At 46.6% G+C, this 16,049-nt stretch overlaps 1 protein-coding gene across 1 annotated transcript in view; it reads left to right on the plus strand.

The window, feature by feature from the left end:
• Nucleotides 1–16,049, plus strand: part of LOC119970908 (septin-7-like) — a 95,149-nt gene that overhangs the window by 61,287 nt on the left and 17,813 nt on the right. The window contains exon 9 of the mRNA XM_038806017.1: nucleotides 6,035–6,086. Coding sequence (XP_038661945.1) covers nucleotides 6,035–6,086 — 52 coding nt within the window. The remainder of the gene's footprint in view (nucleotides 1–6,034; nucleotides 6,087–16,049) is intronic.

The raw sequence follows: 16,049 nt of genomic DNA on the forward strand, positions 1-16,049 counted from the left end.
TGAGATCCCCCTTCATTCTTCTAAATTCAGATAATATAATCCGAACCGACTCGATCTCTCCTTGTACATCAGTCCCACCATCCCAGGCATCTGTCTTAAATGGGAAGGCAGGTGGTTTGTTTTTATTTGTTTACGGGATGTGGGCATCCCGTAGGGATTAGTTTCCCTTCAGAAGGTGGTGGTGAGTTGCCTTGAACCGCTGCAGTCCTTGAGGTGTGGGTACATCCACTGTTCAGTTAGGGAGGGAGTTTCCAGATGTTGCCCCAACGACAGTGAAAGAACAGCAATATATTTCCAAGTCAGGGCGGTGATTGACCTTGAGGGGTTGTTGGGGTGTGGACTAGGGTGTCACCGAGGGAACATTCCCTTCAGAACGCCAAAAGAGATGACGAGGGGAAGATGGTGGTTGCATCAAGCTAGAGATGGTGGAAAAAGCAAAGGATGATCTGTTAAATGTGTGGGCGCTGATGGGAAGAAGGCGAGAAGAGAAATCCTATTGCCCTGAGAGGAAGTGGTTCATGCAGAAATGTGAGAAATGGACTTGACATGTTTGGGCCTGCGAACCATGGAGAAGGGGTCCTCAGTGGAGAGAAAAGACCAACATATCTGAAGCACCATTCTGAAAGATTGCATCATCAGAACACATAATGGAGGAGAAATTAGATGATCGGCTTGAAGTACTTACGGGAAATAGGTGTGAGGAATTGTGATCAAGGGAGCTGTGGAGTCGGTGGGCTTCTAGTTGATTGGCTTCTTTGTCTCCATTTTTAAAGATAGGCAATGAAGGTAGAGTCCGAGATGGATCACGTGAAGGCATGATGAGGCTAGAAATAGAACATACAGTGCAGAAGGAGGCCATTCGGCCCATCGAGTCTGCACCGACCCACTTAAGCCCTCACTTCCACCCTATCCCCGTAATCCAATAACCCCTCCTACCCTTTTTTGGTCACTAAGGGCAATTTATCATGGTCAATACACCTAACCGGAAATCGGAAACAAAGTTGAAGAAATTTTCTAATTTAGGGCAAGAGTAGGAAACCAGGATGGTAGCATAGTGGCACAGTTACTGCACTAGTAACTTGGAGGCCCAGATAAAGCTCCAGCGACATGGGTTCAAATCCTACCTTGGCAGCTAAGGAACTTTAAATTTAATTAATAAATCTGGAATTAAAATCTAGTTTTGGTAATAATGGTCACCAAAATTATCAGCTTTTCACAAAAGCCCATTTGATTCATTTATGTCCTTTAAGGAATGATATCTGCCGCACTTATCCAACCTGACCTACATGTGACTCCAAGCTCACAGCAATGTGGTTGACCTGTTGCATAAAACCGCAACGGAAAAGTCAAATGAGAATAAAAGTTAATGGATCACCCAGCATTGAACAAGTCATGGGACATAAAAATTGTAAACCCGGCAAAGCCCTCCATACCGAGAGACTGGCCAAGCAACAGCTAGTCATACTCACTGATCCATTACAGCCGATATTCCCGACACCACCATCATCATCCCTGGGTACAGCTTGGAGGGAGTGGTCTTCAATATTAACTCTGGACCCCACAAGCAGAATTTTCCCATCTCGCTCACAGTGGGTTTTGTGGCAGGTAGGGGCAGAGAATCGAATGGCAAGCAAAAAGTCATAAACCTGCCAGTGTAAATCAGCCAGTGTAAATCCCACGGGTGGAAAAATGGCAGGTTGTTACCCCACTGTCTAGTGGTGTGAACACCATTTGCATTCATTCAAATCTCATGAATTCTAATTAAAACAGCTGCTGGCCTTCCAATCTCTCATCACGTCAGCGGACAATTGTCAGCCTCAAAGCCGTTTGAAAATGTGTGTGGTGCACAACTCCGAGCTCAATTCGCTCATGATCTTCAAGCTGAGTGCAAAATATCTAGCCTACCTGTCATAGTGCTGCACCGCTCTTGTTGCAATCAACGCCATACTGCTGGGGCTAGGGTTGGTTTTCCCCTGCTTGTTACTGACGTTGTCCACAAGGATACCCCTGTGCTGCGGTACACATACAGGTCTCCACCACCAGACACTGACCAGTACTGCACCCAGGGTTGGGGTGTCCCAGTGGCTGACACCATTATCTGCAAGGGCACACTATGTTGCAGGACAGATGCGAATTTGGACCGTTGCTGGGGTGCAAGGTAAGGGTCGGGTGATAAAGACAACGGGAAACTGACGAGGGTCGGGAAGGAAGGTTGTGCAAGGGCAGTGAGGAGAAAGGCAAACTCAAGGGGGTTAATGGGAAAGGAAGGCTATGCAAAGGCAGTGGGGGAAGAGGGCAAGGAGGTGGATGAGGAACGCAATTGTAGCCAGAGGGAAAACAGGGGTAGGAAGCTGGAGCCTGATAAAGGTGCATGAAATTCTGACAAATAAGAAGGTCAAAGGGATATCACATCTTCCTGGAAGTGGACGTACGCAGATTCCAGAATGTGGGTGATGACAATGTGGCATATTGGGAATGGTCTGCACGAACAGCCTGGGGGTGGGCTGTGTGGTTTGGAAGGGTACACTGTGATCCTTAGTCATCATGGTAATAATGAACTCTGAGAAAGTGAATGGCTTTTTTTTAAAAACATTTTATTAATGCATTTAGAAATTTTTAACAACAATTTCAAGAGGAAAAACAAGAAGTAACTAACACCCACCCAACCAACAACCACACCCAGCCAACATGGCTTACATAGTGTAGCCACCTGGGTTGGCCACTTCCTCACACAAAATGGAAGCACGCAAAGGTTACAGGGAAAAATGGACAGTTGCAAAGAGACCAGCTGTTTGCAGAATCCCCCGTGTATTCTAGCTGCTAAAGAAACCAGACAGCATTGTAACTAACGAGCTGTGCATATTAAGTGAGCGATTCCCGGTGGTTCCCAGGCACAATGGACACAACAATGGATCCCTTCAAAGAATCTGCTCACACGGGCCACAGTGAAAGTGAATGTCTTTAATCATAGAATCCCTACAGTGCAGAAGGAGGCCATTCAGTCCATCGATTCTGCACCGACTCTCTGAAAGAGCACTCCACCTAGGCCCACCCCTGCAATTCCACAGCTAAACCTAACCTTTGCACACTAAGGGGTAATTTAGCATGGTCAATCAACCTAACCTGCACATCTTTGGACTGTTGGTGGAAACCAGCAACGGGGATAAAGTGCAAACTCCACACAGACAGTCACCCAAGGCCGGAATTGAACCCAGGTCTCTGCCATTGTGAGGCATCAGTTCTAACCACTGTGGCTGCCCCATCTGGGGCTAGCAGTCAGGAATCACTGTGGCTGCCCCATCTGGGGCTAGCAGTCAGGAATCACTGTGGCTGCCCCATCTGGGGCTAGCATTCAGGAGTCACAGTGCCGTCCCATCTGGGGCTCGCACTCAGGAGTCACCATTAAGCCCCATCTGGGGCTAGCAGTCAGGGGCCACTGGGTCAGTGTGGGAATACTGCAATGCTAGACTAAGGGATCAGTGTGGGAATACTGCAATGCTAGACTAAGGGATCAGTGTGGGAGTCAGTGTGGAACTGCCGCAATGCTGGACTAAGGGATTTTTTTGATGGAGTGCCGATTGTTGGTATAGAAAGAGTGAACAGGAGTCCGATTCATTCGAAAGGAAGGCAAACTCCTGGGCAAGAAAATTACTGAAAGCCGTGATTTTCGACCCAAACAAGTTTCCATCGCACTTTTGATTTGAATGATGAGTGCAGCTAAAGGATAAGTTCAATGTGAGAACACATTCATTCTGGCAGAGGAGAGTGATGATGGGTGGAGATTGGCGGGGCCTCCATTCGAGGAAGAAATTGAGAGCTTTTGGACTGTCCTGGTGGGGGTCGATGTATCAGGCAACTTTCATAGAAAAAAGACTGACTGTGTCAGGAAATCAGTGTTACATCCACAATAGAGATTCTTATCCAGGCCATTGCATATCACATTTCATGTACAATGACCAATTATCATGTCTGAAGAAGGAATATTACAGGAAAGCACCGAGGTCTAGTCTACTTGGATATTTAATGCTCCTTCCTCAAGTGACCAGCATTCACCTGAGGAAGGAGCAGTGCTCCGAAAGCTAGTGATTTGAAACAAACCTGTTGGACTTTAACCTGGTGTTGTAAGTCATCTTACTGTGCTCACCCCAGTCCAAAGCCGGCATCTCTACATCACGGATATTTAATGGTCACAGCCCTGTATTAGCATCACCTCCTTCACAACCAGATCCTTGTTAATTCATATTACATTCTTTAATGATACTTAATAACTCGACTTTTGTGTCTCGATGTTGAACGTCTTAATTTTAAATAGTAAGTGGACCCTTGTAAATTGGTGTTACAATTAGAACCTGTATAATCTCTGTAAACTGTATCAGCATTTTTCCACTGCATTAGTTTTACTCACCACACACCTGTATATCAGTGTCGATCTCTGACAGAAGAGCTTACACAAACAGCCCTCAGCCTAGTTAGTATCAGTTTGACTGAGTTTGGTGTTGCCACAACTACAAAGTGCACTTCCCGCACAAGTATTTTTAAATCCAGCGACTGCAAATGCAGCCGACAACTTCCAAAAACTTGTTCAAAAAAGGGTAAAGATACAGTAACAAGATTGCTATCCAAGTGCTGAATCTAATGCAATTTCCATTTCAGCATCGAAAGACAATAATTGATTGAAAACCGCATACCACTATAACTGATATACAAAAGTGGAAATCTCACAGCATCTATCACTGCGAGTTTTAGTTTGCTTGCACACATTTGTTTTCTTTCCTGTTTGTTTTTGCATTATTTTCAAGATGCATGATTTCGGTTTCGTTGACTTTTTAAAAAATAAATTTAGAGTAGCCAATTATTTTTTTCTCTTCCAATGAAGGGGCAATTTAGCATGGCCAATTCACCTAACCAGCACATCTTTGGGTTGTGGGAGTGAACCCATGCAGACATGGGGAGAATGTGCCAACTCCACATGGACAGTCACCCGGGTCCTCAGCACCGCAGTCCCAGTGCTAACCACTGCGCCACATGCCGTCCGTTTCATTGACTTTTACATCGCTAGTCCAACTGAACCAAGCATGGAAGCAGCAATAATAACTGTGTTTGCATTGTGTGATCTGGGCAAAATTTTGAGCACTTCAGTATAATTTTATATTTGGCATGGTGTGATGATGTTTTGGGGCAAGGTTAGCACTGCTACCTCACTGCACAAGGCACCCGGGTTCAATTCTGGCCCTGGTTGACTGTGTGGAGTTTGAACGTTCTCCCCATGTCTGTATGGGTTTCCTCTGGGTTCTCCAGTTTCCTCCCACAGTCCAAAGCTCTGCAGGTCAGGTGGTTTGGCCATACTAAATTGCCCCTTCGTGACCAAAGATGTGCAGGTGGGGTAACGGGGATAGGGTGGGAGCATCGGCCTAGTTAGGGTTCCCTTTCTATGGGGACTCACTAGGCCGAATGGCCTCCTGCACTGTTGTGATTCTATGGAGGTGTCTTTCTGTGTGGCATATAAAAGTCCATTCCAAATTGGACATCTGAAGGTGTATGTTGCAAATGTTTCTTTCAGAACTCTTGCAGAAGGGACTAGCAACTCATGGGGAAAAGGATGGTGCAGGCTTTTGGACAGTGGACTGGAAGTGCTGAGAGGGTGGTGGCGATGAGGAGGCTGCAGGAGCATATGTGGAGAGGTAGACAGAGGCGGTATGGATGGGTGGTGATGACGGGGTTGTGGGGGTGTAGTGACAATAGTGGGTGTGGCGATCAACCGTGGATGACGATGAGGAGGTGGCAGACAAGAGATGATGAGGGGGCTGTGCTCAAGGAAGAGTAGGCACATGTGAGTACTGGCATTAGCTGATGGGCTCACACCAATGACTCCAACAGAGGGAGAAACCATACATGTGCCAGCAGACACAGTGCATCGGTAACTGGCCCTGGCGCCTGGTCAGTTCTCGGCAGGAGTTACATTGTATCAGTTTTGGAGTGGATTTTCCTACTGAGATTGTTAACTCGTTCTGTTTTATTTTCTATGCTTTTCCAGTTGAAAATGGCGAGCACTGTGACTTCTCCCTGTTACGTAATATGTTAATCAGGTAAAGCCTTACAGTGTTAGATAACGAACATTACTGTTGATATCTGACTGTTTACTCACAGTCCCTGTGCTGCGTTTTTATATGATCCTTTACGTGACATAACAAAGCTAAGAGTAGACCATAAGGCCCCTCAAGCCTGCTCCACCATTCTGTGCAATTCTGGCTGACCTACCTGAACTCCACTTTCCTGCCCTTTTTCCCCCATATTCCTTGATTCTTGTGTGATCAAAAATCCTAGCCTTCAATATACTCAGTGATGGAGAATCCACAGCCCTCTGCAGTAGAGAATTACAAAGATTCACAATCCTTTAGGTGAACAAAGTTCTCCTCATCTCGCTCGTAAATGATTGGTCCATTATCCTGCGACTGCATCCCCGTGTTTGAGATTAGGGCAGCACGGTAGCATTGTGGATAGCACAAATGCTTCACAGCGCCAGGGTCCCAGGTTCGATTCCCCGCTGGGTCACTGTCTGTGTGGAGTCTGCATGTTCTCCCCGTGTGTGCGTGGGTTTCCTCTGGGTGCTCCGGTTTCCTCCCACAGTCCAAAGATGTGCAGGTTAGGTTGATTGGTCATGATAAATTGCCCTCAGGGTCCAAATTGCCCCTGAGTGTTAGGTGGGGTTTCTGGGTTATGGGGATAGGGCTTGGGTAGGGTGCTCTTTCCAAGAGCCAGTGCAGACTCGATGGGCCGAATGGCCTCCTTCTGCACTGTAAATTCTATGAAAAATTCTATGAAATGAAATTCCCCACCCTGTCCAGCCCTTTCACAATCGTGTATGTTTCATCCCTCTAAGCTTCAGAGAGTATAGACCCAGTTTACTCCGTGTCATGGCTGATCTGACTTTAACTTCAACTTCATTTTTTTCTAAACTTAGAGTACCTAATTCATTTTTTCCAATTAAGGGCAATTTAGCGTGGTCAATCCACCTACCCGGCACATCTTTGGGTTGTGGGGGTGAAACCCACGCAAACATGAGAGAATGTGCAAACTCCACATGGACAGTGACCCAGTGCCGGGATCGAACCTGGGACCGCGGAGCCGTGAAGCAGCAGTGCTAACCGCTGCACCACCGTGCTGCCCTTCAACTTCACATTTAGGAAGTATTTAGATGTTCATTTGCGATGCCAAGGCATATAAGGTTATGGACCAATTGCTGGAAAATGGGATTACAATACTTGGGTGGTTGTTTTTGACTGGCGCAGACGCAATGGGCCGAAGGGCCTTTCTCTGTGCTGTTTGACCTCTGTGACACACTCGTGCCTTCCCTTGATCACCTTTCACTCACTTGCTTATCACAAATCTACCTACCTGTGCCTTATTCAAGGACTTTGCCTCACCGTCTTTTGAGAAGATAATTTCAACATCTCATGTCTCAAAATATTTTTCCTCATACCTGTCCTAAATGGACAATCCTTTTTTCAGCAGTGACCCAGTACTCTAGAATCTCCCACAAGAGGAAACATCCTGTCCACATCCACCTGTTAATACCCCTTGGGATCTTTCTTGTTTCAATCAAGTCGCCTCTTTATCTTCTGAAGTCCAGGCGATACTAGTCCAGCCTGTTCAGCCTTCCCTCATAAGAGAACCTGCCCATTCCAGGTATCAGTCTGATTAAACTTTTCTGAACTGCATTTGCATCCTTAAATAAGGAGACCAGTACTGTACACAATGTTCTAGATGTGGTCTCACCAAGGCTCTGTATAACTAAAGCATAACCTCCTCACACTTGTATTCAATTCCCCTCGCAATAAACAACATTCGATTAGCTTTGCTAATTACTTGCTGTACCTGCATTCTAGCCTTTTGTGGTTCATGCACTAAGACACCCAGACCCCTTTGCTTTTCAGAGCTCTGCAAACTAATTTCATTCAAATAATATGCTTTTTTATTTGTCCTGCTAAAATGGACAACCCTTACATTTTCCCACATTATACTCCATTTTCCAAATCTTTGCCCACTCATTTAACCTATTTATATCCTTTTGTAGCCTCCTTTTGTCCTTTTCACAACTTACTTTCTTGCCTATCTTAATGTCATCAGCAAATTTACTATCTGTCCCTTCATGCAAGTCACTTTTGTAAATTGTAGAGTTGAGGTCCCAGCCCTGATCCCTGTAGCACATCACTCATCACATCCTGCCAACCAGAAAATGAGCTGTTTATGGCTACTCTTTGTTTCCTGTTAGCTAGCCAATACACACTATGAGCTTTAATTTTCTGCAATAAGCTTTGATGTGGCACCTTATCAAATGGGGCGGCACAGTGGTTAGCTCTGCTTCCTCACAGCGCCAGGGACTCGGGTTCAATTCCATCTTCGGGTGACTGTGTAGAGTTTGCACATTCTCCCCATATCTGCATGGATTTCCTCTGAATGCTTTGATGTTTCTCCCGCTCACTAAAGCTGTGCAGGGTAGGTGGATTGGCCATGATAAATTCCCCCTTAGGGTGGCTTTTCAGGAATAGGGCGGGGGATTGGGCCTTCATCGGGTGATATTTCGATGGGTCAGTGAAGACTCGATGGGCTAAATGGCCTCCTTCTGCACTATAGGGGTTGTATAATTCTATGCCATCTGAAGATTTTTTTAAAATGTTTTTATTGGCATTTTCCATTTTTTACAGTATAACAACTTAACATATGCACCCGATGTTTACACGGTATGCGGCGTTTTTTATTTACAAATTTTACACACATTCCATTCGCCGGCCCGGTTGATAGTCGGGCTTCTTCCTGGCATCACCTTTCACCCTGGGTGTTGTATTGCTGTACTTTGCTCCCCTCTTATGGAGTTCCTGTTGTTGGAAGCCCTCGTCCGACCATTGGATGGTGTATTTGATCTTATCCAAGTGGAGAAATTCTGAAAGGTCTGCCAGCCAGTCTGCAGCTGTGGGTGGTGCAGCTGATTGACGAGAAGGATACTCTGGCATCCGATTAAGGAAGCAAAAGCTAGGGCGTCGCCCCTCTTCCCCATTTGTAGTTCTGGCTGGTCCGAAACCCTGAAGACTGCCACTCTCAGGCTCCACCCTCACCCCCACAACCTTGAACATCGCCTTCGAGAGCGATTGCCAGGGGTCCGATTGTCAGGGCTAACAGCAGCGCGGAGAGTGGGCATCCCTGCCTTGTGCCTCTGTGTAGCTGGAAGTATTCAGAGCTGGTGGTGTTGGTCCGACCGCTCGCCTTGGGGGCGTTGTACAAGTTTCACCCATGAGGTGAACCCCGTCCCTAGCCCATACCGCTCCACTACCTCAATGAGGTACTTCCATTCAATTCTGCATCCAGGGAGACGATCACCTCTGCTTCTCCCCGGTTGGGGTCAATATTACATTCAGCAGCCGCCTGATGTTCGCAGTTATCTGTCTACCTTTGACAAAGCCCGTCTGGTTCTGCGACCACCTCTGCTACGCAGTTCTCCAGTCTTTTGCCAGGACGTTTGAGAGTATCGTCACATCCACATTGAGCAGCGAAATGTGTCTGCGAACCGCATTCCGTCGGGTCGTTGTCTTTTTTGGGCATCAGTGATATCGTGGCCTGTGTTAGCCTTGGAGGCAGAGTGTCCCTCGCTAGTAAATCCATGAACATTTCCCATAGGTGTGGGGCCAAGGTTGGTGTGAATATTTTGTAGAAGTCTGCTGGGAACCCATCGGGTCCCAGCGCCTTCCCCATGTGCATGGAATTAATACTCTCCATGATCTGTCCCAGTCCTATTGGTACTTCCAGCTCCCCCCGCCTATCGTCACCCAGGACTGGCAGGTCCAGTCTATCGACGTTCCGTTTCATCCCCGTCAGGGGGCCCAGAGGTGTACAGTTGTTGGTAGAAGGCCTCAAATATTTGGTTGACCGTTTTTGGTTCGACTACCAGTCCTCTGCTATCCTTCACCTGAGTTTTTTCTCGTGGCTGCCTGCTTTCTCAGCTGGTGAGCCAGGGGCAGCTAGCCTTCTCTCCGTGGTCGTAGAAGGTCCCTCGTGTCTGGCGGTGTTGGTCCACTGCTTTCCTGGTGGATACCAGGTTAAAGTCCATTTGTAGCTTTTTTGTCCCTGCCAGAAGCTCAACAGTCGAACCTCGGAGTACTTTCTGTCGGCCTCAAGGTTTAAATCAATCAGTTGCTGTATAACCGCTCTCTCTTCGCTGTCTCTTCATGCCTTGTAGGCTAAAATCTCTCCCCTAACCACCGCCTTCAGTACCTCCCAGAACGTAGAAGGTGAGACTTACCTATTCTGGTTGTTAGTAACATACTCGCCTATGGCCTGTGATGTTTTCTGGCAGAAGACCTTGTCGGCCAAGAGGTCTGAGTCCAACCTCCATATGGGGCACTGGCCATGGCCCGTCTCCAACCTCACATCCATGTAATGTGGAGCATGGTCGGAAATGAATATTGTGGAATATTCTGCCCTCACTATTTCTGGAAGCACCGATTTCCCCACTGTAAAGAAGTCAATGCGAGTGGATACTTTGTGCACCAGCAAAAGAATGAAAATTCCTTCTCACCGGGGTGTAGGAACCGCTATGGGTCCACTGCCCCCATCTGCTCCATGAAAGATACCAGTTCCCTAGCCATGCCAATATTTTTCCACGTTTTGGTATTTGACCAGTCCGTGAATGCACCCCCTCCCGCTATGGTGATTTTTATGAAGTTGTGCCATCTTAGTTGGGCACAACATGTATACCAGAACTACCGGTGCCCCCTCTGGGACACCGATGACCATGATACCATCCCCCTTGGTCCATAACCGCCCTTGTCCCCGTAAACACCATTCTCTTGCTAATCAGTATTGCTACTCCCATAGCGCTCGTCCCGTGGAAGTTCCATCCAGCCTTCCTTACCCGCAGTCGGTCCTTCTTCCTCAGGTGTGTCTCTTGCAGGAAGACTACATCGGCTTTCAAACTTAAGTGGGCAAAGACTCTGGATCGTTTCACTGGGCCGTTAAGTCCCCTGACATTCCAGGTGATAATTCTGGTGGGGGGTTTGGCCTTCATCACTGCCTCGCCCTGCCCCTTGTCCATATGTTTGACCGAACAAACACGTCTGCCTCCACTGGGATGTTGAAATAGTGTTCCTTGTTCTGGAATGTGTCCCAGAGTCTGGCTGAGAGAGAGCATTCTGAATCTTACCCCGTTCTTGTAAGGGCTGGTTTCGCCTGATTAAATTAGGCCCTGCGTTTTGCCAAGTCTGTCCCAATGTCTGAGATACCTGGATTTTTGTCCTTTCCAGGTACTCTCCTTGGTCTGTCTCGCCCACACCAGGATCCTCTCACGATCCTGGTTCTAGATCTAGCTTTGCGAGGACAACACTCAGCCGTTTCCACACTTTGGGTTTTAGCCAGAGCAATCTGTGTGCTCTGTCGATCTCTAGGGTTTTGGGGAAGCTCTCTCTCCCAACTAGGTAGGCCAGTATTTGAGCACTGTAGCCCGTGGGGTCCCTGCCCTCGTTCCCCTCTGGCAGGCCCACAATTTGAATGTTCTGGCGTCGGAACCTATTCTCTAGGTCCTCGACTTTCCCCTTCATCTCTCCTGGGCTGCCATTCGACCTTTTTGACTTCTGCTTCCAGGGCGACGATCCTGTTGCTCTGGTCTGTCAATGCCTTTCTCCAACTCCGGGATCATTTTTTCTTGCGCTTCCACCTTCTTCCCCAATTCATGGATCGCTTTTTGCATGGAGACCACCTCCTCTGTAGCCGCCATCTTGACCCCCACCTGGATTTCGACCTTTATCGCCTCTCTAATTTCAGTCAGTTCCTTCATAAGGAATGCCTTCCATCCGTCTCCAGGGGGGAACTAATGCTCAGGTTGTCGGTCTCCCTCTCTCTTGGATGGCCGGGGCCCACTCGCCTCGTGGGTCCACCATCTCATCTGCCAGTTGCTCGTATCCTTTTCCGCCGCCCCATCGGTCTGGGGGAGAGCCTACCTGATCTGCATCACCTCGGTACGTTACTGTCACCGGACGTCCGCCATCTGAAAATCTAAGTGTAATAGCCACAGCATCTGATACTTCAGAAACCTCCAATAAATTGGCTAAACAAGATTTCCCACTCTCAAATCCATGTTGACTTTGCCTGATTGCCTTGAATTTATCTAAGTGTCCTTTTATAAAGTCTTTAAAAAGCTTTTAACATTTTTTTCATTACAGATATTAATGAAAAGGCTTGTAGCTTCCTGCTTTCTGTCTCGCTTTTTGAATAAAGGAGTTACATTTGCTGTCTTCCAATTCAATGGAACCTTCCCTGAATCTCGAATTTTGGAAAATTAAAGCCAACACATCAACTGTCTCCTGAGCCACTTCTTTTTAGACCCGAGTGTTACGACTTTCCCCTGGTCAGGTTTCCCAAAAGTTGGTCCGGGACCCCTCGATTTGTCACCGTCCAGCTGGGCTACTACCAAATTGTTACAAACCCCATGAAGAGGGGTGATTGGTTCCTTGTCTTTATTGAAGTGCCTCTACAGGCAGCAGCAAGGCTTAATTTAACAACATTCCCTTTCCCGAGGATATCTTTACCAGATCCAAGTTATGTTTTAAAAGGAGCCAATTTAACAAGGCTTTCTTGAGTTAAAGACAGCCAGTTTGTTAACTGATATGGAGAAAAATGGTGAACAATTTCAGATAGATTGGAAGTGAGAATTGGGTGTAACAGTAAGTAAATATAAATAAAAAGTTATACAAAACGGTCATTGACTTGCAAGGAGGAGATGATTAAGTAATTAAATTCTAGTTGAGCAGACACCTGCAGGCGAATCGTTGATTCTTCCAAGTTCAGTATCCTGTGGTTTGGTGGCGATATTTCAATTATTTTTCCAGCTGCAATCCTTTTGCTGGCTGAGTTGACTTCCATAGTCAGAGAGAGAGTTTTGAGATATTCCTGCAAAAGGTGGCTCTTTTTCCAATGACACTGCTGCTTGTTAGTGAATTCCTTCATTGCATCTTGCAACCCCAGAATCCACCAATCTGTCTAGGCAGTTACACCCAGGATCTTTGAGATGGGATCGTGGTTATGCCCTTTGTTTAAACCAGAGATGGTAGTCGGTCTTTGGACACTTTTACAAATACCTTATCTGGAAATAAGGAGGGGTTCATTGCCCCATAGAGAATCACCCTGCAGCCATTGCTGTCCTGACTTTTCCATGTATAATTCTGGGTTTTTTTCTCCATCATTGTGGACCAGGATGTAATCCATCAAGACCCAGAGATTTGTCAATCCTCCGCTCCACCAATTTGCTCAATGCCAATTTCCTGGTGATTATAATAGCCTTGAACTTCTCCCTCCCTTCAAATTACTCATTTACAGCTACTTCTGGGATGTGACTCCTATCCTCTCAGTGAAGAGCGGGGCAAAATAATTGTTCTTTCAGTTGCCACCTTTTTGTTCCTTATTAACACCCCAGCTCGCTACTTAGAGGATCAATACTCAGTTTGTTAACTCTTCTGTTTTTTTTTTAAATTGATTGAAACTCTCACTGAACTGTCTTTACATTTCTAGCTAGCCTTTTATCAAACTAAGTTTTGCCCTCTGAATTAACTTTTTAATCATTCATTGCAGTTTATGTTCTGTCCATTTTTCGGTGCTGCCACTCATCTTTGTGCGATTAGATTTTTCATTATGTTTGATACTTTTAACTTTGTTAGTTAGAATGGTGATGAGTGGAGAATATGCTGTGTTGCTGGGTTCATGGCTGGGGTGTGTGCTATATTTCTGGGTTGATGATGAGTGGGGAATGTGCTGTATTTCTAGGATGATGAGTGGAGAATGTGCTGTGATTCTCGGTTGTTGATGGGTGGAGAATGTGCTGTGATTCTGGGTTGATGATGAGTGGAGAATGTGCTGTGATTCTGAGTTGATGATGATTGGGGAATGTGCTGAATTTCTGGGTTCATGAGTGGGGAATGTGCTGTGATTCTGGGTTGATGATGAGTGGAAATGTGCTGTGATTCTGGGTTGATGATGAGTGGGGAATGTGCTGTGATTCTGGGTTGATGATGAGTGGGGAATGTGCTGTGATTCTCGGTTGTTGATGAGTGGGGAATGTGCTGTGATTCTCGGTTGTTGATGAGTGGGGAATGTGCTGTGTTTCTGGGTTGATGATGAGTGGGGTACGTGCCGTGATTCTGGGTTGATAAGTGGGGAATGTGCTGTGATTCTGGGTTGATGATGAGTGGGGAAACTGCTGTGATTCTCAGTTGATGATGAGTGGGGAATGTGCTGAATTTCTGGGTTGATGAGTGGGAAATGTGCTGTGATTCTGGGTTGATGATGAGTGGGGAATGTGCTGAATTTCTGGGTTGATGAGTGGGGAATGTGCTGTGATTCTGGATTGATAATGAGCGGGGAATGTGCTGTATTTCTGGGTTGATGAGTGGGGAATGTGCTGTGATTCTGGGTTGATGAGTGGGTAATGTGCTGTGATTCTGGGTTGATGAGTGGGAAATGTGCTGTGATTCTGGGTTGATGATGAGGGGAATGTGCTATGATTCTGGGTTGATGATGAATGGGTAATGTGCTGTGATTCTGGGTTGATAAGTGGGGAATGTGCTATGATTCTGGGTTGATGATGAGGGGAATGTGCTGTGATTCTGGGTTGATGATGAATGGGGAATGTGCTGTGTTTCTGGGTTGATGATAATGAGCGGGGAATGTGTTGTGATTCTGGGTTGATGATGAGTGGGGAATGTGCTGTGATTCTAGGTTGATGATGAGTGGGGAATGTGCTGTGATTCTAGGTTGATGATGAGTGGGGAATGTGCTGTGATTCTGGGTTGATGATGAGTGGGGAATGTGCTGTGATTCTGGGTTGATGAGTGGGGAATGTGCTGTGATTCTGGGTTGATGATGAGTGGGGAATGTGCTGTGATTCTGGGTTGATGATGAGTGGGGAATGTGCTGTATTTCTGGGTTGATGAGTGGGGAAAATGCTGTGATTCTAGGTTGATGAGCGGGGAATGTGCTGTGTTTCTGGGTTGATGATGAGTGGGGAATGTGCTGTGAATCTGGGTTGACGATAAGTGGGGAATGTGCAGTGTTTCTGGCTTGATAATGAGTGGGAAAAATGCTGTGATTCTGGGTTGATGATGATGAGGGGGAATGTGTTGTGATTCTGGGTTGATGATGATGAGCGGGGAATGTGTTGTGATTCTGGGTTGATGAGTGGGGAATGTGCTGTGATTCTGGGTTGATGATGAGTGGGGTACGTGCTGTGATTCTGGGTTGATAAGTGGGGAATGTGCTGTGATTCTGGGTTGATGATGAGTGGGGAAACTGCTGTGATTCTGGGTTGATCATGAGTGGGGAATGTGCTGTGTTTCTGGGTTGATGATGAGTGGGGTACGTGCTGTGATTCTGGGTTGATAAGTGGGGAATGTGCTGTGATTCTGGGTTGATGATGAGTGGGGAAACTGCTGTGATTCTGGGTTGATCATGAGTGGGGAATGTGCTGTATTTCTGGGTTGATGATGAGTGGGGAATGTGCTGTGATTCTCAGTTAATGATGAGTGGGGAATGTGCTGAATTTCTGGGTTGATGAGTGGGAAATGTGCTGTGGTTCTGGGTTGATGATGAGTAGGGAATGTGCTATGATTCTGGGTTGATGATGAGGGGAATGTGCTGTGATTCTGGATTGATGATGATGAGCGGGGAATGTGCTGTATTTCTGGGTTGATGAGTGGGGAATGTGCTGTGATTCTGGGTTGATGAGTGGGTAATGTGCTGTGATTCTGGGTTGATGATGATGAGTGGGGAATGTGCTGTGATTCTTGGTTGATGAGTGGGTAATGTGCTGTGATTCTGGGTTGATGATGAGTGGAGAATGTGCCGTGATTCTGGGTTGATGATGAGTGGGGAATGTGCTGTTATTCTGGGTTGATGATGAGTGGGGAATGTGCTGTGTTTCTGAGTTGATGAGTGGGGAATGTGCTGTGTTTCCGAGTTGATGAGTGGGGAATGTGCTGTGATTCTGGGTTGATGAGCGGGGAATGTGCTGT

This window comes from Scyliorhinus canicula, chromosome 9 (assembly GCF_902713615.1).
Source record: "Scyliorhinus canicula chromosome 9, sScyCan1.1, whole genome shotgun sequence".
Taxonomy (NCBI): domain Eukaryota; kingdom Metazoa; phylum Chordata; class Chondrichthyes; order Carcharhiniformes; family Scyliorhinidae; genus Scyliorhinus; species Scyliorhinus canicula.